The sequence below is a fragment of the Heteronotia binoei genome, chromosome 5 (genome assembly GCF_032191835.1).
Source record: "Heteronotia binoei isolate CCM8104 ecotype False Entrance Well chromosome 5, APGP_CSIRO_Hbin_v1, whole genome shotgun sequence".
In the NCBI taxonomy this organism is placed as follows: Eukaryota; Metazoa; Chordata; class Lepidosauria; order Squamata; family Gekkonidae; genus Heteronotia; species Heteronotia binoei.
Genome location: NC_083227.1, coordinates 151,050,146 through 151,074,775, shown reverse-complemented (window position 1 = coordinate 151,074,775; position 24,630 = coordinate 151,050,146). Strand labels below are relative to the sequence as shown.

The 24,630-nt window shown below is 44.0% G+C and overlaps 1 protein-coding gene across 1 annotated transcript in view; it reads right to left on the bottom strand.

Annotated features, from left to right (window-relative positions):
• Positions 1-954: 954 nt before the first annotated feature.
• ADRB2 (adrenoceptor beta 2) overlaps positions 955-24,630 on the bottom strand; it is a 119,726-nt gene continuing 96,050 nt past the window's right edge. Inside the window, exon 2 of the mRNA XM_060240591.1 lies at positions 955-1,245. Within this exon, the coding sequence (XP_060096574.1) occupies positions 1,211-1,245 (35 nt within the window). The 3' untranslated portion in view covers positions 955-1,210. The remainder of the gene's footprint in view (positions 1,246-24,630) is intronic.

The following is a 24,630-nucleotide window of genomic DNA, read 5'->3' as shown; positions in this document are numbered from 1 at the left end:
TTCGTAATGCGGAGGGAGAGAGGGAGAGGTATCAAACCACAGCCATGAAGATTCTCTCTCCTGAAGCCACCCTCTATCACCTACTCCCATTTTCTCCTCCTTGCAGAATCCTCCCTCTCCAACATCCATCTGTCTCTTTCAGACACTCCATAGAATTTCTTTCCATTTCCTCCAGGGGTTTGGAATGGTCCAGCTGCCTTTTTGCAGCTGCTCTAACACAGGGTACGATCTGGCAGCAGCACCCAGATGGGGGTGAGTAACTGACGTAAGTTCTCCTCAAAATTTCAGAAGAAGGATTTGCTCATTCTGTGATCATCTTGGGCTCATGTATGAAAAACTAGCTTCCAAAAATGTAAAACAATGAGCATCTGAAGGTTGAAAAAAAAAATCACTGCAGCTGCCATACAATTTTGAGATTTTCAGATCCGGTTCTTTCTTAGACTGCATGGAAAACATATCATTAAGAGATGTGTCATACAGTGAGCAAAATTTCTGAAATTCTACGAGAATGATAATTTGCCTCCAGCTGTGTGGCATCACATGACCTTTGGGACGTTGGCTTAAGGGAAAAAAAGAATCAGTAAAAAGCTTTCAGCAACAGAAGCTAACTCAGAAAGCACAATGTTAACTAACTGAGTTGTGATGGTGCTTCTCTGTTTATTCTTTCCAAGGTTCTTCTCGTATTTGAATTGTTTGGGGTGGCTACAGATCACATCACAATGTCAGCGCTCTGCTGGATCCACCGGGAAGGCAGTCATTTGGTGTCCCTTCCACAAATGAGTAATGAAAAAAAGTGTGTTCTTGATTTTTTTTTTTAATCCCTCGAGGGTATTTGCTGTAGAGACAGAGTGGGTGAGAAATGTGTTAACTATTACACTGCCACTGGGACCCATAGCTTGGAAAAAGCCTTTCATCATTGCACCATGTATATAGTCTTCACCAGTTCTGTCCTATCTCAAATACTATAGTTTCGCAGAACTAATTCTGTTTCTCCAGTTGGGTCCTCAAAACAGTTCATTCACTGCACTTTCCCCACATTTCTCAGTCCGTCTTCTCAGCTTCTAGCTGCTCTTTCCTTTTCTTCTCCATAAAGGAATGTATTGGAGAAAGAGCAGTAGTTCCCCAAATTGGGGAAACTGGGCTGAATTTGGGCTTGACTCTTCACAGACTTCTTTGAGTTGCAGCTGGTGAGGAGACATGCTTTGCCAAGTCAACTTTCAACCATTCCAGGACACCCAGGAATCTCTGTGGAGTAGAGAGAAACACAGTTGGTCAGGTATGCATATGAAAGACCCCTCAAAGTGAAGTGGCACAGTCTTATGTCACTCATCCATGGTTACAACAACCCTGATTTTGGCAGAACCTATTACAAATTAAGTAATTATCTCTGAAGCAGGTGAGCATGGGGGAGAAGAAAAGAACAGAAGACTATGATTGTTGTCATGGTGGGTTAGAGCAGAAATCTTTCTAATCCAACATCCTGCTCCTTGCACTTGTCCATCAGATGCCTCCAGAAAGACCACAATCAGGGCATGAATGCTTCAGCCCAGTACGTGCCGCTCTTAAGGAGAAACTAAATGCAATACTAGCAGAACCTCACAAACAAGAACCGTTTAGCTAGTCAAATTTTAACACATAACCTCAGCTCATTGAGTGTGCATAGCTGCATTTGTAAAACAGATCAGTGAAGGAGATATATTGTTTTCCGGAACCAGCACCAATGTGAAAGTGATTTCAGTTGTCTGTGCCAACTTCAAGATTCCATTAGTGCAGAAAGACATTAATCACAGGCTTCACTCAGCCCAGTCCACCTTCCCTTGGTAAAACCATGGCAACATCAGTCAAGGGACACTCAGCTCCCTGCACCCAGTGCCCTTGTTGCCTCTCTGTCGGGGAAATTTGTTTCAGTTTCATTCCCCATGCAGCCCGTCTTACTTTCTAGAGGATTCCGACTATCCAGAATTATAACATTTTGATTCAAAAAGATTCAGAATGTTCCATATATGGGTATCGTTTAGTGAATTCCAGATAGGTCCAAAACTGAACTGGGCGTTCCGACTTTGAAAGTGCTAGAAAAGTTTAGGAAGGTGTATGCTGATCTGCTTTGGTTTCCTGGTTGTAGATAGCCACTGTTCTACAGAATGGCATGGTCTGACCTCATTTTGAAAAAATGGCTTGGGCAGACTCTTGGTAGGGTCAGGAGAGGGGGAAGAAGGCTGAAGGCAGAATTTATGCAAAACAAAACCCTATGCCGATTTACAACATCCTAATCTCTAGCCCTAGCTAGAGGCAGTTGGGGGGGGGGGGTTTGGGGGGGAGGGGTGTTGTTTGTTTGTTTGTTTGGGGGGAGAAGAAAAGTAATAGAAAAGCCAAACCTGAAGAAGCACACGTGTTGGGGGGGGGGAGGAGTTTGACCTCAGTCCCTGGGGGTGGGGAAGAGAGAGTAGCTGTAATTAATTTTTAAAAGAAGAAAAAGACCCCCTTGACTCACCAAGACTTTTTCTTGCATGAAAAACAAACATACACCCAGATTTTAACTTAGAAATTTATCATATCACAACTTTAAATGTTTTAAATTTAAAATTTAATTTAGATGTTTTTAATTTAAAAAAAAAAATCTAAAAATTGTCTTAACTTGCATGAGCCAGTGGGCCAGTGTTCTCCCTGGCTCCACCCTGGTTACCAGTTTAGATATATTGTCATCAAATGCTCGACACAAGAAAGCTATTTTGGAGCTGATATTTAGGTTTGTTTTTCCTGTTTCTGAGGATCTGAAAATTTTACTGAATGGCACGTTACTTGGACTGGAAAAGCCAAGTCATCTGATTGGCTGAGATTATGCTGACCTGAGCTGAGAGTTCCAAAGGCAACATCCTTCTTTCATTTGGGGGACAACAGGAGGACAAAACCATGCTGATGCTTTGCTAAGTTTGCTACAAGATCTTTGCAGTTTAGGACCCCTAATGGTCAAATTTGCTGCGATAATTCAGGCAACCTGTTTGAATTCCCATGCAGCTGTGCATTGTCTTCCTATCTTTATTTTTGTGTGGCTTAATCAAACACTTCTCTATTTTAATCCACCCAAGCAATAAGCATGATACAGTCTCCAGGAACGTAATACAATTCCTATCTATAACTTTTCATTTTATTACTTTCTTTTTTTGCTTTTTCGTAATGGACTCTGTTCTCATATTCAGACTAATAAATCCTCATCTCAACATACTGCCTTCCTTTATCAGCATCTCCGTATACTTCTATCACACCCTCTGCTATGGCGACGCCAGCCTATCGCCTCCAGCCTCAGCGAGGGCAGCTAAATATACGTTAGTCTCTTCGGGGGTCTGATACGGTAGATGAGCAGGGGACCACTGCAGATTTGAAGTCTTTCCCGATCACACATGCACCAGAGAACGTAACAGCAAACTATAGTTCTTTATTTACAAAATAGGCTTTAACTGGGGGATGGGATGTATATACAGAGTCTAGTTTGTATCTTGTAGGAATAACATTGTCTATACAGTATGTCGGCTAGACCCTCCAGCAATGCTCTGATGTATTTCAGGGTACACAGTACTTCTTTTAATCCACTCTCCTAAACTTTAATCAGACTGGCCTCTTGGGCTTTGAGTGCCTGGTCCCTCAAGTTGTCTGGTTTGACGAGCCTCAGCTCTCCTGACTCCCTCAGACCCACGGCTCTCCCTCAGCCACCTTATAAACTCTTAGGAGCAGTGTATCATATGTCTGTGACCGCTAAGGTCTTCCACTTAGACACTCTCTGTCACTTTCCTCTTCCTTAGAGGGCACTCGTGACCTAGAGATATGCCTCACGCTCAGCCACCTGGCTGATTTCACAGAGTGTAGATAGAGCTTCACTTCACACCAAGCCTCTCTCCTCACACTCTGAGCCCAACTCTCTCTTTCTGACCGTTTTTTTCTGACCTGACAGTTAACCTCTGAGCCGTTAGCTGTCACTCAGGACTTGAGAGTTCTGAGCACCCCTGGCCCCCACCTTAGGGTCACATGACTCAGGGCTCTCTGAGTCCTCAGCTTCTCCATTAACCCTTTGATTCCGTCACAACTTCTTTTTGGCCGTTATAACTGTAATGAGCAGTCCAAGTCCTGTAGATGGTTCATATTTATTGGAAATATCTTGTCATCATCTAATCTTCAGGTATTAACGATGTGGACTGCCACAAAGTCTCTAAAACCTGCCTCTTATTGAGAGGTTTTACAGGAAAATCATATGCAACCACCTACTTCCAAGCCTCATTTATTTTCTGCCTGCTATCCAGGAGCACTTAGTTATGGACACAAAAATTGCAATTCATGATATTGCAGCTCAACACTCTTTAGGGATGTTGGCAAAGGCGGAATGAATCAGTTTGCGCCTGCAAGAGCACTCTGAAGGCCACTTGGCCATGTCCTCTCAGACAGAATGCAAGCCGTCAGCCAAGCACCTGAGGAATATTTGACCTGGATGTTAGGAAAGAAGTGTGGGATATTGCTGGGAATTTATTAATGAAGATCTGAACATTGGGAAGGCTGCTGCTTTGAGCAAAATAATTTCTGACATAGGGCAGCAGGCAGAAGCCTTCAGAGCTGACTTATTGTGGCACCTTGTTCTCCAGTTTCATTTTCAAGAGCAGGAATAGGGCCAGGACAGCAATGGGAGAGAGTGACTCAGCACCAGCTGTAATTCATGCAACAGAGACACTGCCTAACTGAAAGAGATCCCACAGAGCAGAATTGTCCTGATTGGTTCCAGACAAAAAAATTCTAGACTGTGGCGCATGGCCGCGTTAGAAAGTGATTGCCTTGGAAATTGACATGCACATACTTATAGAATAACCTTTCTGTGGTTCCAGAAGAATTGTGTTGTGGACAAAGATACGCCATCGAAACATACCTATTACCAGAAGTGTGTCCAACTTCAACTTGTTTTCTTTCTGGAGCATCCTATTTTGCTATCTTGCCTAATACTTACTTGTGTAAACATTGTAGACTTCGTAGCTTATGTGAATGTGTTGTGGACTTACTGGGTCACAAGTAAATATATGTATTGAATATTTTGTTATGCTTATGTATGTTCATAAAGAAGTATTAAGCAGCTCATTGGTATTGCATGTATATTGTATGAAGTATTGCATTTAGACTGGTGCATTTTGAATGACACAAGCACGGTTTCCTCTTAGTCCTTCCTTCTCTGTGCTTTTCCCTTTGTTTTTTGATTCCACCTGGGGATTGGCAACCTTACCTATGGACCTTGTTATAGAACTGGGCCTGATAGTCTAGAAACCTGATGTCCAGATGACATCCCCTCCAAAAAAATCCAATATGTCAGAATTATTTCTGAATGGGAAATACATTACTTCATACATACCTAGTTACATGCCTTCAGTTCTCAGAATAACATAGCACTTCGATTCTTCTTCCATTTAGATAAACTCAGTTCCTTAAATCTTTCAAAACATTTCAGATACTTGATAATTCATAAACTATCATCATTACTGTTTCTTAACGCTGAGTGTTTGGTATTCTAAATTTTTGCAGTCATCTAGTGATGACGATAATCTCTCCAGTGAATGGAAACTGTTGATATTACGTTACTGTGCTAAAAATGCAGCCGCCTATATTCTCCAAATTGGGCTGCTTGTTGTTGCTGAAGCTGTTTCTAGGCAAGGAGACAACATAACTTCTGTGTAAACCAAACATTACTCAGATCATATACTGACATAAGGCCTAGCACCACTTGTGAAACAATGCTCAAAGCTAACATTTCAGCTAAAACCCAAACCAACTTTACTTGTTTCTGTAAACAGATCCAAGTGGGCAGCCGTGTTGGTCTAAAGCAGTTGAACAAAGCAGGAGTCAAGTCCCACCTTTAAGACCAACCAAGTTTTATTCAGCACGTAAGCTTTCGTGTGCTCTCTAAGCACACTTCATCAGATGAGGGGACGAAGAAGATGAAGAAGATATTGGATATATATCCCGCCCTCCACTCCGAAGAGTCAGAGCGGCTCACAATCTCCTTTACCTTCCTCCCCCACAACAGACACCCTGTGAGGTAGATGAAGATATTGGATTTATATCCCGCCCTCCACTCCGAAGAGTCTCAGAGCGGCTCACAATCTCCTTTCCCTTCCTCCCCCACAACAGTCACTCTGTGAGGTAGATGAAGATATTGGATTTATATCCCGCCCTCCACTCCGAAGAGTCTCAGAGCGGCTCACAATCTCCTTCACCTTCCTCCCCCACAACAGACACCCTGTGAGGTAGATGAAGATATTGGATTTATATCCCGCCCTCCACTCCAAAGAGTCTCAGAGCGGCTCACAATCTCCTTTCCCTTCCTCCCCCACAACAGACACCCTGTGAGGTAGATAAAGATATTGGATTTATATCCCGCCCTCCACTCCGAAGAGTCTCAGAGCGGCTCACAATCTCCTTTACCTTCTTCCCCCACAACAGACACCCTGTGAGGTGGGTGGGGCTGGAGAGGGCTCTCACAGCAGCTGCCCTTTCAAGGACAACCTCTGCCAGAGCTATGGCTGACCCAAGGCCATTCCAGCAGGTGCAAGTGGAGGAGTGGGGAATCAAACCTGGTTCTCCCAGATAAGAGTCCGTGCACTTAACCACTACACCAAACTGGCTCTCACTGGATCAGGTACACTATATTCTGAATAGGTTCTGAATAAAACTTGATTGGTCTTAAAGGTTATACTTGACTCCTGCTTTGTTCAATTGTTTCTGTAAAGTGATATTAAGGTTGAGGATTTCCTGCTCTAATAATTTTTTTTTGCCATCCCTTTAAGTAGAGTTTTTTTTTCAGCAGTTGCTCTCAGCATGCTCTTCTTCTCCAGCAAATTCTTGTCAGAGCATTCGCAGAGTGAGGACAAGTTAGATAAAACTGAGGTCAGGATAACTTGGAACGTTTTCCAGCTCTGATCATCTCTCTTTTTTAAAATGCTCAACATCTAGCACTTGCTTTCATCTTTTCCAGCTCAGAAATGGTTTGTTTTTGTAGGACTGCTGGAGCTAAAGGGTTTATATACACCTAGATTACTGAAAAAAAAGGCTGTCTGTGTTTAATTTGTGTTCATTTGTATTTAATTTTTTAACACTACCACACCACATATCCATTTATGCTTATTTGGCTGACCCCAAAGTGACTTTGCAGGAAGATGCATGGATCATCTTCCATTTGCCATCACCTCTTAATGATAGTGATGAGCCCCTGATGCTTCATGAAGAGCTGTGAAAAGGCCCAAGCACAGAACAGCTGGCAACCCACATATTTAAAAGCATATCTACACCCAGATAAACTGGTTTAATACTCATTCTCTCTCCTTAATGAATCTTAGAATCTGTGAGTGTGTTGTTAGCTAGGGAATAGCCTAGGGATCTCTAGCAAGGATGTTTCAGTATCTCCATCAAACAGGTAGGGCACCTTCTTTTGCATGCAGAGGGCCCCAAGGTCCACCCCTAGCATTGCCAGTTAAAAGGATCTCAATTAGCAGGTGCTGGAAAAGCACTTCCTCTGCCTGAGACCCTGGAGAACCACTGGAAGTCAGCGAGAACAACCCTGACATTGATAGGACAAGGTTGTGAGTTTGTACAAGACGTGTTCATATATTTAGATAAAATTCCCAAATCTCTGGGGAAATGCTGGCTTTGATCCACTGGAAAGCTCCACAGACAGAAGGATTTTCTGTCTACGAAGCATGGCTTTCCCTCCCTCTCATAGCAGTACACAATGCTCCCCCAAATTCTGCTTCTGGGATACAGGGGACCCCCAGGAATAACATGAGGGAGAAGTTAGAGATCTGCAGTATGAGTGCAGAATCAGGAGAAACCACCCTTCCCTTTTGCTCACACAAATCCTTCATGGAGTCAAGCCACTGACATTTAAACTGGTATATAACCAATGTAATCAATACAGTGTACAATACAGTGTAGATGCGCCCTTTCAGGCAGTGTAGTTCTCTCTGCGATGGAAATATTCATCTGTGCTATTTTATAACTATGGGGTGGGCCACTGGTCTTTTCCAGACATTCTAACTGGGCAGAATGAATGTATATTGGAGGGAAGAAGATATTGGATTTATATCCCGCCCTCCACTCTAAAGAGTCTCAGAGCGGCTCACAATCTCCTTCACCTTCCTCCCCCACAACAGACACCCTGTGAGGTGGGTGGGGCTGGAGAGGGCTCTCACAGCAGCTGCCCTTTCAAGGACAACCTCTGCCAGAGCTATGGCTGACCCAAGGCCATGCCAGCAGGTGCAAGTGGAGGAGTGGGGAATCAAACCCGGTTCTCCCAGATAAGAGTCCACACACTTAACCACTACACCAAACTGGCTGTGGTGATAAACTCCTCACTTAGCCTTACAAGCATTTAGGGTTCTTGATCATAAGTACAGAGTACACTTGAATGAGTGTAGGCTCTGTAATATATTCCAGTTTGCATGCAGTAATCAGAGGTAGGGCTGATGGCATGAATATGTTCTTCCCACCACAACATGCATTCATTTGACTTTAAAAGGGCAAGTCTCTCTCTCTCTCTCTCTCTCTCATTTACACCTTTACTTTACCAAATAAAGGATTTTTAAAAGCTCATTCATGATGCCCCTTGGTGTCCACACTCTGATGGAAATTAGGGCTATAGTTTTACAGCATCAACAAATTATTTGTTGCTAAACACAAAAGAGGAATGAGATGAAGAGAGATACGTTTCTTTAAAAAAAGAACAGGAGATTTATTTTTCCTAAACATCTGTCTTGTGAAGTCAAAAATCAGATGTCGTGCTGGAATTCCAGCTATCTGCTGCTTTTTGGGTAACCCGGTGGGAGATTCAGCTTTTATGACCTCTCACGGCCATCCCTCTGACCCATGAATCAAGTCTGGCCAAGTTGACTTGACTCAGACACTTCAAAACAAAAGTCACCTGAATAAAACCCTCTCGATGCCTGGCTCATGCCACTCATCACTGCTTACCCCTGATGAAAGTCTGACTTTGTTCCAAGGTCAAATGAACTGCCCTCATTCTGGAGGGCAAAGGGTATTTCTTACAAAATGAATTGCCTTGACAGGGGCTGAATAAATCCCTGTATGATCACCTGAAACACCAAATACCATTCACTACCTATTTGCTTCTCCTAACCCATGGTCTCATTGCTTATACATTTTATTTGTATTGATTTATTTAGCAAATTTATGTATTTAGCAAAGCTTTCAGTGTTCGCTTTATACTCAGTTTCCAAGCCTTGAGTCTTCTTGCTTTTCCAACACATTTCTCATGCCACCCGTCTCGTCAACTATGCACTGCCTTTCTGGTCCCTAGGTTCTGCAAAATATGTCTTCAGTCCCTTCCATCCCTTGTAAACATTCCATTGCTTACACCTTTGTTCTGTGTAGTAGAAAATTTATAAATGGTACATGACATCACAGCAACACAACCCATGGAGCAAGATTTGGAGAATGTAGATAGGCAAGGAAGAGATAGATTTCATTCATTACATATACAAGAAATTTACTGAATAGCCATAGACATATCTTTCTTATTCTGTGATCACAGTAGTCAATAGAGCCTGTTCTATAAAGTGATCGGTTGATCGTTTGATTTATCTATATTATCAGCTGTGTGAATTAGTCCTTTGTATCTATAACTTAGTAGAATTCATGAGAAAGCAATTTTGCAGCTCCAAGTATACATGTGCTATGAGAATTTTGTCACAATTATAACCAGGAATATAAAGGAAGAATTGGTGGACTTCGCCAAAAAAATTAGAAGATGTTATTGTACACAAAAAAAGGGCTAGCCTGACTTCCCAGCAAAACATGGCTTTATGTTCTGGATTTGGACTGCACAGTAATGTCTGCATTCTGAGGACTGGTGTGCTTTGGATTCCAAGCTAGATGGCTTTTGCTGCTTCATCTGTGAGCTAAATTGCACAGTGTCATAGATACACCCATAAATATAGGGAGACATTTACTGGACTTAGAAACCCGGAATACAATAGCTTTGGAGAAGGGGCAAGAAACAAAGTAGTAACTCAATCATGACTTTGTGTAGGCTAGAAGCTTTCTAACTCATATCAACATATACTATTTGTTGACGTCCAGGTGCAGAAGCATCTGACATTGACAAGAATGTCCAGCTTCACAGAAATAAAGCTGTGGTTCAAAGATGTGATGTGTGTGTGAAGAAGAAGATGAAGATATTGGATTTATATCCCGCCCTCCACTCCAAACAGTCTCAGAGCGGCTCACAATCTCCTTCACCTTCCTCCCCCACAACAGACACCCTGTGAGGTGGGTGGGGCTGGAGAGGGCTCTCACAGCAGCTGCCCTTTCAAGGACAACTTCTGCCAGAGCTATGGCTGACCCAAGGTCATTCCAGCAGCTGCAAATGGAGGAGTGGGGAATCAAATCCCGGTTCTCCCAGATAAGAGTCCGCACACTTCACCACTACACCAAAGAAAAGGTATTAATATGTATGAGAAACTTGCAATTACTGCTTGACTTGACTTTATATAGACTTTATTAAGTTAAAAAGTAGCAAGAATGAACTAACAATTTTTAAATATTTTAAGAAGATATTTCAAGTATAGATAACCTTGTGTGGTGTATGAAGTTATAAGATAATTAGTTAGCCAAGAATGTGTGCTCTTATGAAGTGGGACACTTAGCTATTATTCGAAGATGATTGTAAAATCCTATTAATATGGGAAGTTGAATTGAGTGAAAGTTTCTCAAAAGGGGATTCTTGCTTGTGACCCCGTTATCTTTGAGGCAAGATACTTTTTATGGATGCATGTAATAACTCTCCTTTAATTATTCATGTAACAATGATGGATGGTATAAAATTCTGTTGATTTAGCCAATGTTAAAACTGCAATAGTTACGTTTTAATAAAGGTCTAACATGGAAGCAGAGATTCTCTAACAGTACTGCTTTTGTACTGTATCCATAACAGACCTAAAGTGTTATTGAGGTGTACTTCTGACTAGGAGTTAAATGGTGTGACATATGAAAGCCCAGGGCTTCTAAAATGCATTCTTATCTGAGTCAGACCTAACCTGAGTCATCCAGAACATCCTTTAGGACAAATACCTCTCCCTTCGGCTGATCAAGATATGTATCACTGCTCAGTTAATACTTGTCAGCATTGACTGAGTAGAAACAATTGTCAATTAATATGTTTTCCTAAATTCCAAGGATCACTGGAGGGTGGGTGTGCTCCTGTTTTGTGAGGAAAGGCTTGTGATAAAATTATTCTTGTGATAAAATTATTGGAAATTCTAAGAAATGCAAATAAAGATGCTTTATTGGAAAAACTGTTCCGTTTACTTCATTATCCTGAGAAACAAAATTCCTGCTGGGCTTTTTCTAGGAAAAAAGCCCTGATAAGGAATATTAAGACTCTTTTCCCATACAGATTAAAATGGAATATCTGACACTGATGCTCTGCTTAATGCCTTGCTTATAACATATTCCATTTAATCTACATGGGAAAAGGGGGGTTACTCTCAAAGAAGGATTAAGCTCTCAAAGCACTCCAATTGAAACTGAAGTGTTATATTTTTGGGTAAATTGAAGGGATGGGCATGAATTTTGTCATTAACCTAAAATCACCATGAAAATAGCCCAGTTTGTGGTTCATGGTCTGAGAGTCATGTGATCATGCCAGCGATGAACTTTCCATGAACCTCCATGGTTTTTAATGGATGAGATTCATGTGGTTCATGTTGCAAACTTTCTGGCACTGATCAATTAAAAGCAACAGGGGGTGGACTCTGCAGCCTTGGAAATACCAATAGCGGCCCTCCAAACACTAAACAAAAGTGGTCATTATGGGACCTGATGCACAAAGGAAAGAATGAAAGAGCCTGGGTTGGTTGGTGGAAGGAGATGAGGGAGAGGTGGAGGATGGCTAAGTGTCCAACTTCATAAGAGCGCACGTTCTTGTCTAACTCATTATCTTATAACTTCATACACCACACAAGTTTATCTGTGTGCTGGTGAAGGCACAGCAGAGTAAGGAAGCAGAGATCTGAGTCTTGGGGGAGAAAGGGGGAAGGGCAGGGACCTTGGAAACCCAACACATGTGGCAGTCAGACGGAAGCTGGTAGATGAGGCTGGGTCAAAAAGGGGGACTCCAGGAGGTCCAGGATCACCAGATTGGAAGGAAAAAGGGGGGCAATCTCCTTTTGATAGAAGTGGGGTGGAGTCCTGGAAAACCAGCCAGAAGGAGGCCAGCAGATGAGGCCAGGCCAAAATGAGAGATCCCAGGAGGCTTGGAAGTCAAAGACTGCAGGATTGGAAGAGGAAAAAGGGGGAGAGATCACCTTTGGTAGGAGAGTCAGCTGTAGACTCACTGTGAGTTTGATGTTTGTAGCCCCCAGGGGGCCATTCTACACCATGAACTTTATATTCATTTTATGCACCAGTGAACCATCACCTGCCATTCATGCCCTGGATTACTCTGCCTCTCAAACACTGCCTAAATAGCCTCTGTCCTTCACCATAAAAGCACACACATAATGATGTATACTTGAAAGAAATAATACACTAGTGGTTCCTCATAAAATGTTAAGATTATTATTGGTAGGGTGTGGTATGAGTGGAAGCAATGATGACATGAAACATTGTGAGAAGAAGGTCTTAGTACTTGCACTCCCTGTGGCTGCCGTGCAAAAGGGGTTTTCTTGAGGTGTCCATCAAATGCACATCCAGCTGTGATGCAGCGTGACGATGGCACAAATCCATGCTGCTTGGGGCATGGGTGAATAAGGCAAGCACATATAAGAGGGATGCCAATTCTAAATGCCGCATCTCCCTCATGTCTGTATAAAAGAAACTCTGGACATGTCTTTGGCAAGGAAACACTGGGTACTAGGAAGTCTCTACTCCACAGTTCCATTTCAAGATGCAGGCAGAAGGTGTTGCTTTCCATCCCACACATACTGACACATTGGCTATTTTTTGAAGTTTCTCATAATTCAACATTGAGGTGAATCAGTTTGCCTTTGTACATATGAATGTAAGTGCTGTCAAGTCACAATTGACTAACGGTGACCCCAGCAAGAGGCTTTTTTCAAGGCAAATGGGAAGTAGAGGTGATTACTCATTGCCTTCCTCTGCAGATTCTTCCAGGGTGGTCTTTTATCTAAGTACTGACCCTGCTTGGCTTCCAAGATCTGATAAGGCTATACAATGCCTCCTTCCCTCCAAACTTGCCTTAATGTCTCAGACGATACTAGAGTCAATTGCAGTGCGGAATGTTCTCTAATGCCTCCTTCCCTCCAAACTTGCCTTAATGTGCTGAATGTTCTCTAATGCCTCCTTCCCTCCAAACTTGCCTTAATGTCTCAGACAATACTAGAGTCAATTGCAGTGCTGAATGTTCTCTAATATTTTATTAGCCTAGGAGAATGGCTAGTTCACATGGCAATGTGTGTAGACAGGGCCACAGATCCATCAGCTTTAAAGAGACTCAGACACATGGAACTTCATCTCTTGTCTTCTGTTGGAAACTGATAATGCCTTAATGAAGGCACAAGAGTTACACGAACAAGAGCTGCGACCAGCATTTTAGAATTTTGCTCAAGTGGTTTTCAAATCAATTAAGATCTCTAAAGTAGGAGGAAAAGGTTCACACTTCCACCCAATAATAACTGAGGGTTCCATTCATATTTAATTTCCCCTACATGAAAGGTAGCATGGCTTGTCCTCAGCAACAAACAGACCCAGAGTATCTAGGGAATCATTGGTAATGTAATATATAGATGGTGTGACCCTTACAGTATATGAATGACAGCTCTAAGACCACTGACTTTTACAGGAATTTAGAAAGGAATTTAGGTCCGCTCTGGATTGTACTGTAAATCCTGGCAAGGTTGGTGATGTCTTGCCAAAAAGTTCTTACGTATTTAGACAAATTTCAATAGTTTTGAAGGTGAGAACGGTAGATCATGTGTGCCCTCAACTTTGTAAAGTTTTCCTCATATTTTGAGAGTCGTGAACATTAGGAAGACCTTTCTTATCTTGAACTACATACTCACCATGACCATGTAAACAAATTAGAACATCACCACTTGGTGGTGCCCACATGCCAAGGAACAAAATTGTTTCTAGCTTAATTGGGGATAAAAGATTGCTTCTGTACTGTATCAGAGGGGGGGAAATGTACTTTAATGTTTGGCAGTAGGGGTCTCAGCAATGGGTAACTCTGGAGCTTATCGCAAATGAGGAACAGCTGTGAGTCAACAGGAAACAAAAAGTAAAGTTATGTATTTGTCCTCTTTGCTTACTTTCCCCTTAACCAAAGCAAGTGTAGTGACTGGGAAGGTCTGTAAACACTCTCTACAAGTGTGGAATTTTAGTAATTATCCATGCAGTCAGTGAACATTTATTAGCCTTTATGTGATAAGCCTGCCTGCAAGTCTTCTTCAAAGCTTATCGGTTTCTCATGCAAAAAAATGGGAAGTACAACTTTGGTCTGGGGTGAGAGCTTACTGATTCATGCTGGAAGCAAAACGTTTAAAGTCTCCCCTGATGAAATGCAGCTTATCCTTTTAATAGGGTTGCCAGGTCTGGGTTAGAAAATACCTGGAGATTTGGGGGGGTGGATCCAGGAGAGGGTAGAATTTTGGGAGCCACAGAGTCCACCCGTGAAAGCTGCCCTTTTCTCCAGGGAAACTGATCTCTGGCAGCTGGAGATCAGTTATAAAAGCGGGAGATCTCCAAGCTTCACCTGGAGGCTGGCAACCCTACCATTTAACGACATGGAAGGAGATTAAAAACTGGAGAATAGCAGTTTATTCATTGAAATGACTACTTTGTATGATTCAGGACAAGGCTGCTCCCGGAACTGTCATTTCCCCTTTTTTTTAATTAAAAAAAAATCACGCTAGAATGAGTGTCCAGGGGAGGCAGCCCCACCGCTGCATTCACTTCCAGAGGGGACTCTAGCAAGGGACAGCTTTGCCTGGGTATCACTGAAGCAGGCAAGGCCAACAAGAAGCTGTGGGGGGAGGAGAAAAGGCAAGGCCAAGCCTGAAAATATACCTGCAGAAGCCTCAGAGCCTAACAAGTCCACTGCAGGCCTCAGGTGAGGGGTGAGGCTCAGGCAGCAGGCTGTATCAGGTAACAGGCCAGAGGGAGAGGCCAGCAGCAACTGGGGCCTGTGAAGGCATGCAGAGTAGCAGGGCTTTCTTTTGTAGGAAAAGCCCAGCAGGAACTCATTTGCATCTTAGGCCACACCCCCTGATGCCAAGCCAGCTGGAGCTGCGTTCCTGCTCAAAAAAAGCCCTGCAGAGTAGCATCTTGAAACCTATGGGGAGGGTGGGACAGAAGAAAGAAAGGATCAGCCAGGGGGACCAATGGGCCAGATTCCCTTCAGTCACCATCGGCCCACCCCTGAAGACAAGGCACTGGGGCTCTGACCTGGATATCCCAGGAAAGCCCGATCTGATAGGGTGGCCAATCCCCAGGTGGGGGCAGGGGATCCCCTGGTTTGGAGGCCCTCCCCCCACTTCAGGGTTATCAGAAAGTGGGGTGGGGGAGGAAAATGTCTGCTGGGCACTCCATTATACCCTATGGAGACTGATTCCCATAGGGTGTAATGGAGAACTGATCTTTGTGTATCTGGGGCTCTGAGGGGGTCTGTTTTTTTGAGGTAGATGCACCAAATTTTCAGCACAGCATCCAGTGTCCCTCCTCAAAACACCTCCCAAGTTTCAAAAAGGATTGGACCAAGGGGGTCCAATTCTATGAGCCCCAAAAGAATGTGGCTCTATCCTTCATTATTTCCAAACGGAGGGAAGGCATTTAAAAGGAGTTACGGGTCCCTTTAAATGTGATGGCCAGAACTCCCTTTGGAGTTCAATTGTGCTTGTCACACTCTTGCTCCTGGCTCCACCCCCAAAGTCCCCAGATATTTCTTGAGTTGGACCTGACAACCCTCTGATCTGGTGAGATCTTGGAAGCTTAGCAGGGCTGACCCTGGCAAGTACTTGAATGGGGATACCAGCGCTGTGATGCAGAGCTAGATGAAAGACTTTGCCTTACAGTTAAGTTCTTATTTATTTACAGTCACTTCACCAACTGAGAATAAGGAGTCGGGGTGTGTTACATATGAATCAATTTTTTTTTAAAAAAAGAGCAAGGAATTATCGACAAGGTTAGCCTTTCCAGCTTTGACCGTCTTTTAAAAGGAAAAGACTGGTGATCTCTTTTACTGGAGGTTTCCTCGGGTCTATAAAACGGAGCTGTCCCAGCAGGTCTGCAGTTGAGGTGATGCCCGTCCAAATATCTGGCCACCCTGCCAATGTTGCTCATCCAGTGCTGCCCCATCTAATGTTGGGGAGGGACGGTGGCTCAGTGGTAGAGCATCTGCTTGGGAAGCAGAAGGTCCCTGGTTCGATCCTCGGCATCTCCAAAAAAGGGTCCAGGCAAATAGGTGTGAAAAACCTCAGCTCAAGAACCTGGAGAGCCACTGCCAGTCTTAGTAGACAATACTGACTTTGATGGACCAAGGGTCTGATTCAGTATAAGGCAGCTTCATATGTAGGAGGGATGGTGGCTCAGTGGTAGAGCATCTGCTTGGGAAGCAGAAGGTCCCAGGTTCAATCCCTGGCATCTCCAAAAAAGGGTCCAGGCAAATAGGTGTGAAAAACCTCAGCTTGAGAGCCGCTGTCAGTCTGAGAAGACAATACTGACTTTGATGGATCCAGGGTCTGATTCAGTATAAGGCAGCTTCATATGTTCAATGTTGCCCATTTGGAGCACTGATCTCTCCACATTATTTGCTCAGCTTACGAGCTCATGTTTACGACATTTTGATATGATTATGAAATTATGATATGATAGGATCACCATCTTCAAGTACTTGAAGGGCTGTCATGTAGAGGATGATGTGGAATTGTTTTCTGTGGCCCCGGAAGGTAGGACCAGAACCAGTGGGTTGAAATTAAATCAAAAGAGTTTCCAGCTCAACCATTAGGAAGAACTTCCTGACCGTTAGAGCGAATCCTCAGTGGAACAGGCTTCCTTGGGAGGTGGTGGGCTCTCCTTCCTTGGAGGTTTTTAAACAGAGGCTAGATGGCCATCTGACAGCGATGACGATCCTGTGAATTTGGGGGGAGGTATTTGTGGGTTTCCTGCATTGTGCAGGGGGTTGGACTAGATGACCCTGGAGGTCCCTTCCAACTCTATGATTCTATAATTCTATTACATTTTGCCATCTTTTAATTGTTTAACTGTTTTGCATTGTTTAACTATTGGTTTTTAATTGTTTCTGATTATTTGTGACACCCCCCCCCCCGAGCCCCCTTGCAGGGAGGGAGGGATAGAAAGCCAAATAATAGCATAATAAATAAATAATATTGTACCAGGTGAACATCTTAATACAAATTGGCATAGGAATAGAATGATGAGAGAGCTGTGTTGCTTGCCACCCTTCACAGACAGCTGGATGGAGGCAGGTCAGAGCTGATGTTACTTGCCCTTGCAGCAGTGTTGGACATGGTTGACCATGATCTTGTGGCCCGCTATCGTGCCAATGCAGGAGTTCACGGGATTGTCCTGAAGTGGCTCTCCTTGTTTCTCTGGGACTGGAAACAGAGGGTGGCGCTGGGGAAGAGGATATCCTCCAGGCACCCCTTGATGTGCGGAGTGCCTCAGGGGGCTAACCTCTCTCCAATTTGTTTAACATCTGGATGTGCCCCCTTGCTCAGCTGGTGTGGAGGTTCAGGCTGAGTTGTCAATATGCTGATGACACCCAGCTTTATCTGTTGATGGGTGGCCAGCTGGATGCCATCCCAGTTAATCTGTTTGAGGATCTGGAGGCTGTGGTGGGATGGCTGAAGCAGAGCTGGTTAAGACTGAATCCTTCAAAGATGGAGGCTCTGTGGCTCAGTCAGAGAGATGCTGGTGTGGGGTGCCAGCTCCCAACTCTTGACAGTGTGCCATTAAAACCAGCACCTACTGTTCAGAGCTTGGGGGAGATCATGGATGCCTCATTGACAACAAAGGCCCAGGTCACCAATATTGCCGGCTGGCATTTTACCAACTGTGCCAAGCCAGGCAACTGGCCCCCACCTGTCTTGCCCAAACTAGCCACTGTAATTGATGCAGCAGTCACTTCCAGACTGGATTACTGTAACTCACTCTACATGGGCCTTCCCTTGTGACTGACCCGGAAACTCCAGCTGGCTCAGAATGCAGTGGCTCAGGTCCATGCAGGCAGCACTGACCCCAGGCAGCCCCCCCCCCCCGCCATGCTACAATGCAGCACCATGCTCCGTCACATACCCCTGAGCACATTGTGGCGCCCACCCCTCCCCTTTCCTTCCCGTCACCTCCCCCCGCACAATCATAGTGCACCACTGCCTGCCCCTCCTTTCCTTTCCCTTCCCTTCCCTTCCTGTTCCTCCCCCCCCCCCGTGTGATCATAGCACGCTGCGCCAGGGCTGTACCAGCTGCGATGCAGTGTGCATCTTATCTTTTGGGGAACGCATTCTCCGAAAGATAAGAAGCATGCCACGTCACGACCAGTACGGCCCAGGTGTGGCACGCGATGGGGGGCAGGGGAGGAAAAGGGAAGGAAAAGGATGGGCAGGCAGTGGCATTGGCCGTGGGAGGCGGGTGAAGGAGGCAGGCAAACTAGGCACTTGCCCGGGGCACCGGGAGGGGGGAGCCCCAATTCGGTGACCCCACCCTTCCGGTGCCCTAGGCAACCGCCTAGTTTGCCTAGTGGGCAAGCTGGCCCTGCATACAGGGACGCTGCAAATGACCCACATCTCTTTGGTGCTGCAAGAGCTGCATTGGTTTCCAGTGGAATGCCGGATCAGGTTCAAGGTGTTGGCGTTAACCTTTAAGGTCCTTAATAGCCAGAGACCTGTGTATCTTTGGTGCCACCTCTCCTGGTATACCCCAGCAGAACCTTGCACTCTGGTGGTCAACATCTGCTAGTGATAGATACCCAGTTGTTCTCAATCAGGTGGAACAGCCCCAACCTACTGGAATTCTCTGTCAAATTCCACCCGGGGCCTTGTGGGATTTGCCATATTTCCACAGGGCCTGTAAGGCAGAGATGTTCCACCAGGCTTGAAGCAACGATGTTAGGGATATGGTCTAATATGTAAATGAGTTTCTGCTGGGCTTTTTTGATGAAAAGAAGCATCAGCGGGGTGGGGATGTAAGTGGAAAAGGTCTGATACAGACTCCTACCAAAATAAAATACTTCCTGTATTCCTATTATCTACAATGCATAAATTTCTCAAACTGAGACGGAGAAGAGAATGCAGAGTAACTGATTAAATCAGTAATGTCAGGGGGATTAAAATAGTTAAATACAGTACTTTCAATGGTTGATGAGTGCTTTGCTCTGACTACTGTGCTCCATCGCTGTGGCTCGTATGCAGAAGGCTAATTGCCTCCATCCCCTCCTGCCATGGTTACACAGCCAGTCATTAAGTGTCAATTGCCACATTTAATTTTCTTGCAAAATGCCTACCCCCTTCGACTGCCATTAGCAACCCTCTGCCATTTCAGCCCCATCCAGGCACTCATCCTACTCCCAGCTCCATCCATATGAATAGAATATCATAGTGCTCTTGAAGCTGGCTGGGAACAATCTTTGCAAAGCAGAACCCAGAGAAGCCTCTTTGCATTGCAGTCTTGAACATATGAAGCTGCCTTATACTGAATCAGACCTTTGGTCCATCAAAGTCAGTATTGTCTTCTCAGACTGGCAGCGGCTCTCCGGGGTCTCAAGCTGAGGTTTTTCACACCTATTTGCCTGGACCCCTTTTTGGAGATGCCGGGGATTGAACCTGGGACCTTCTGCTTCCCAAGCAGATGCTCTACCACTGAGCCACCGTCCCTCCCGTCTTGGTCAGGGACTCCTGCTATTAAACACTAGCAGCTTAAACCTTCAATGAGTGTCACTCAGACTACAGCGGAATCATATATGCAACATTACCTAGTTAATGGTCTTTGCAATTAATCCTGAAATCTTATTAAATTAAATGACGATTAACACTTGGTTTTTACTGTCTGGACCTTTTTGTTCTGTTATTATGGGCATTTATTTCTGCTTACAGATGCCCTTTAGTCCCTACAGTATAAACTTACTGGACTGGCAAAGATAGGTAGAAAACATTGCCCCCTAGACAATGATAGGTGGAAAACAGTTCCCCCTAGACATCTTGTATATACTATGCCTATTTTCATACATTTTAAAGGATACAACAAGGGACCCTAACCATGTGTACATGTCTGTTACATCAATGTATACTGATCTTTCTCTCCCTTACCCATTACATATGTAGCATCTGAAGGAGACAAACGCATGCTTCCAAAGAATGAAGTATGTAATGTACATACACTAAGTGATGGAGACTGGTTAGACTCCCTGTCACGAATATATATCTTTAAAAGCATATCTCTGTCTCTAATAAACTATAGAGCTGAGCAAGCAACGTGCTGGTCCTAGAAAAGAGTTAACAGAAACTAAGCAAGAAGACAACTTGAAGAGGCTCACTGAATGTTTAACTGAGAGCACATTAACAAGTTCATGGGATTGCTTCATTATTACCAACAATGCAGCAAGTGCCTGTGGTGTATACTGTACATAACACACTTAAGTTTCCACAAAGACAGGTGCCCCCCCAACCCTAGCCTCATGAGCTGGAAAATCCAAATCCCTCCCCCCGCCCCCATGCACACACAGCAGCCATCCTGGCTTTATTGTGATCTTTCCCAAAATTTTGGAGCAAAGCAGGTTTGAGAAAGATTAGCGAAAAGCTAGGCACAAAAGTACAATGATTCTGTGGGAGAAGCAGGCAAAAATAGCTTCCCAATAGCAGATAAACCTATGCGAAAGATATCATAGAGGTCTTATACATTAATCCATCCAACTAAATTTTTTTCTCTGAGTGCAAAATTAATCATGGATTCTACCTGGGATGCATCATATTGCAAACTTCACCAGCAATTCCAACCCTGGGATATTTCACAGAGGGAAAACAAAGGGAAACACACAGCATTTAAAGCAGGCTAGCTCTTTATAGGAGAAAACACTGAAAAAGCATTTTAAGTACAGGGCCTACTGTAAGCTCCAGGAGGATTGGCTATATCAGAAGGGTGTGGCCTAATATGCAAAGGAGTTCCTGCTACAAAACAGTTCTACCTACCTACCTACCTACCTACCTATTTACCTATCTACCTAGACTTGTTATTTAAGAACAAGACATCCAACACTACTAAAATCAATACTTGGGTGGAGGGGTGTATATAAGAACAAGTCAAAGGCTTATGTCAATTTGGGACATGACGCAAAGAGTAAGGATAATTCAGGGAGATTATGTGAGAGGTCACTATTTGCAAGACAAGGTTACGGGGGGTCTTCCTTATTGGCATGTGAACATTTTAATAGTTGCAGTAAATTATTTTCAAATCTTTCAGATGAAAATGGATCCTGACTCTTAATGAGGAAACCTCTGTGGACACTTGGCTCCATGTGATGGAAATATTTCTCCAGATGTAAGGCAATTGTTTGTGGAATTTAAAAGAGCTACAATTCCCACCAGCAAGTTTAACTGTTGGAACTATTTCTGGGAAATATTGCTTCCTTATGATCATACTCCTGGGTTTCTTTCAGATGACATGTTTATGAGGCACTGACAACCGCCAGGAGATACATGTACAGTTTTTACAACCTAAAACAACTCTGACATCATTTGTTCAATGGCATGTATCCTAGGGTCATGATAGCGATCAACACATGTATGGGCTTGTATATTTTTTCTTTCCAATTCTCCGGGATACTCTAGAGACATTTGTAGGCCTGTCAAGATACGTAGCCATTTTATCAATTTCTCTCCTGGAGAATGAAGAGTTCACTCTACATGGTCTTCATGGTATAACCCACCATAAGCATGATGAAAGGATATTTAACAACTACGGCAAATAAAAGCATTAGAGGACTATCACAAGGTGATTGACCACTGATCTGCTGTAATCTTGTTGGAAGTTTTTGATATTCTATAAACTGTGTTGCATTCTGAAAAAGGCTCAGCATTCTCAAAAGCCATCAAGGCCACTAAACCTCTCTCCTGGCAGTCTTGAGATTCTCTTCACCCTCTTCACTTTTGCCTTCTTGTCCTGTGTCTCAGGTTGCCCCATCTTGTTGATGTTGTTGCCTGACCTGCTCTGATGACACAATGATCCAGTACTGAAACTAATAGAACCCATGATAGCCATTGACCTAGCTAAACTGATATAACAATAGGATTAATGTGCCTTGGACTCCGTAACTAAGTGCTTTGAAATCCTTGGAGACCTCAGAATCAGAATGACAAGATCTAGCATATTGCTGAAACTTTTCATCTTGGGCAGTGTGTTTCAGGCCTTCAGATAGTGCGTTTCAGGCCTTTGTGGGTATATTTCACTAGAGAGGATAGGGACATACAGCATTCAATGTTCAGAAGGTAAGATGAAAATTGTGAAACTTATTTTATGAAAATTAGTCTCTTATCTGTGGGCTTCCAACGAATAAAAAAATGATAGACAAAGACACCCTGGCTGGGTCCAGACCAGCACTTTAAGCCAACACAGGGATGGATTGTAGATGGATCAAAAAATCAAATCCAAACACACACATCTGCCTCCCATCCTGCTCCCATATTCACCTCATCCTTAGGCATCTCAGCTACGACTCAAAAAGCTACCACTTTCAAAGTTGTTAGCAAATCTTAGCACCGCATGCCACCTGCCTTTCTGGAGTATGAACGCGGGAACACACAAGTGAGGCAGATTGGGGGTGTGAACCTGCCAATCCACTTTAGGTGCTCGCCGGTATTCTTTCCTTTAAAAACTGCCCAGAGTGCATGAGCGCATATGCACATGACCACTAAAAATATATGGAGAAAAGAAAACCAAACTGCACCAAGGGGGTGGTGCACGACAACTGTCTGACTGCACCAAAGTGCCTCCCGTGCAGTGACTCGCATGAGAGCGCCTGATCGGGATTCAGTCATTTTGAGCCAGCCCAATTTGAGATGCCTCCCGTGCACCTAAAGCTGCCGGTCTGGACCCTGCCTCTGTGCACATCTGTACAATCTCCTAAATGAAGCTAACTTTGCTTCTACCATTTGGGAGATTGTTACTCCGCAACAGCAAAGAACTAAAACTGAGCAAGAGAGACAATATGGTCTAAGCCACTGGACACCAAACTTCTGTAGAGGTGTCATGACACTCCCCTCTTTATGCATTAATGTATTTTCAAAATTCTCTCATGGGTATTTCAGCGAACAAAATTTACTGCAAGGTACATTTTTCACTGCCGCTTTTTCAGGAAAATGCAGAACCTATCATCTAAAAATGAAGTCAACACTTGTCCTAGCAAATATATGATTAAAACAGATTGGATTATTTTGATTGGAAGGCATTTGTTTTGTGAGCAAAAGACCCCTAATTTCAGTAATATACGGACGTCGCAATCACCCGTTTGGTTGCCAGGGTACCTGGAGATTCAACTCACACACATCTGCCGAGAAATGTGGGTTTTATCTACCAGAGTACAAGAGACTTATGTGAGTACTAACAGCCTCAGCATTACAACGGCACTCTATATTTCTGGAAGAGTGCTAGCCAGAAGTACAGATGGGTTTCCGGCCGCTCCGTGCATGTACCATCTCGGCCATTGCAGTGGAAGAAATTGCGCCGCCAGGAACTGTCCGGACAAGCGGTTTCCAGCCTTGACCACGAAAGCCAGGCTAACATCATCAATGGTAGGCTAACATCATCAATTGGTAGGCTAATATCATCAGCGACCATCTTCCTGCAGTGCCAGACTCCATGACAGCGAAGCGAGAGGCTCACGTATCCAACAGCTGTCACTTCTGCATAAGGCAATCAAGCTTATCTTAGGCGTGGATCCTGCCAAACTGCCTAAGCCTTTGTCCAGCAGAACCCAAGACAAAAGATGGTGCCAGTAGAGGAGTAAAGAAGAGGAAGAACAGCTAAACTCAGAGCCAGAGTTCTTTGTATAAATTGGGTGTCATTTTAGGTATCAATTTGACTCTCTATTGTCACTTATAGGTATGTTTGGATAGCTTGTCTAATCACCTCCACCCAATACCTCCACCCATGCCTTGCCCTAACTGTCATACTGGAGCCTCCCCCTTGCCCATTGTTACCTGGAAACCCAATCAGGTAACCGGGGCCAGGTCAGCTCATTGGCCAGATATGGGCATCCAATCAGGTACCCCGAATAAACTGGCCCTTATGATCATTGCGTAACCTCCCTTTTTCCTGAGGTCATGTACCAGCTGACCACCTGTCATCTGCCCCTGCACCTCCTACCCCCTAAGGGCTCAAGGTAGTCCTTATAACCTCTGACCCAAATTCCCATAGGTGTACATCTTACAGTACCCCAATCCTGCTGTTTACATACACCCCCGATATCTGATCAATTGACGGTCCCTTCCCCCATCTCCCTCCTTCATCGCCATTGGAGCCTTCCTCGAAGACTACGATCAGTAATTATCACTCTGTTCATCCATTCTTGTTACCTCTGTATCTCTCTCTCTATTTTATTAGGTCTGTATGTGTGTTACATGTATC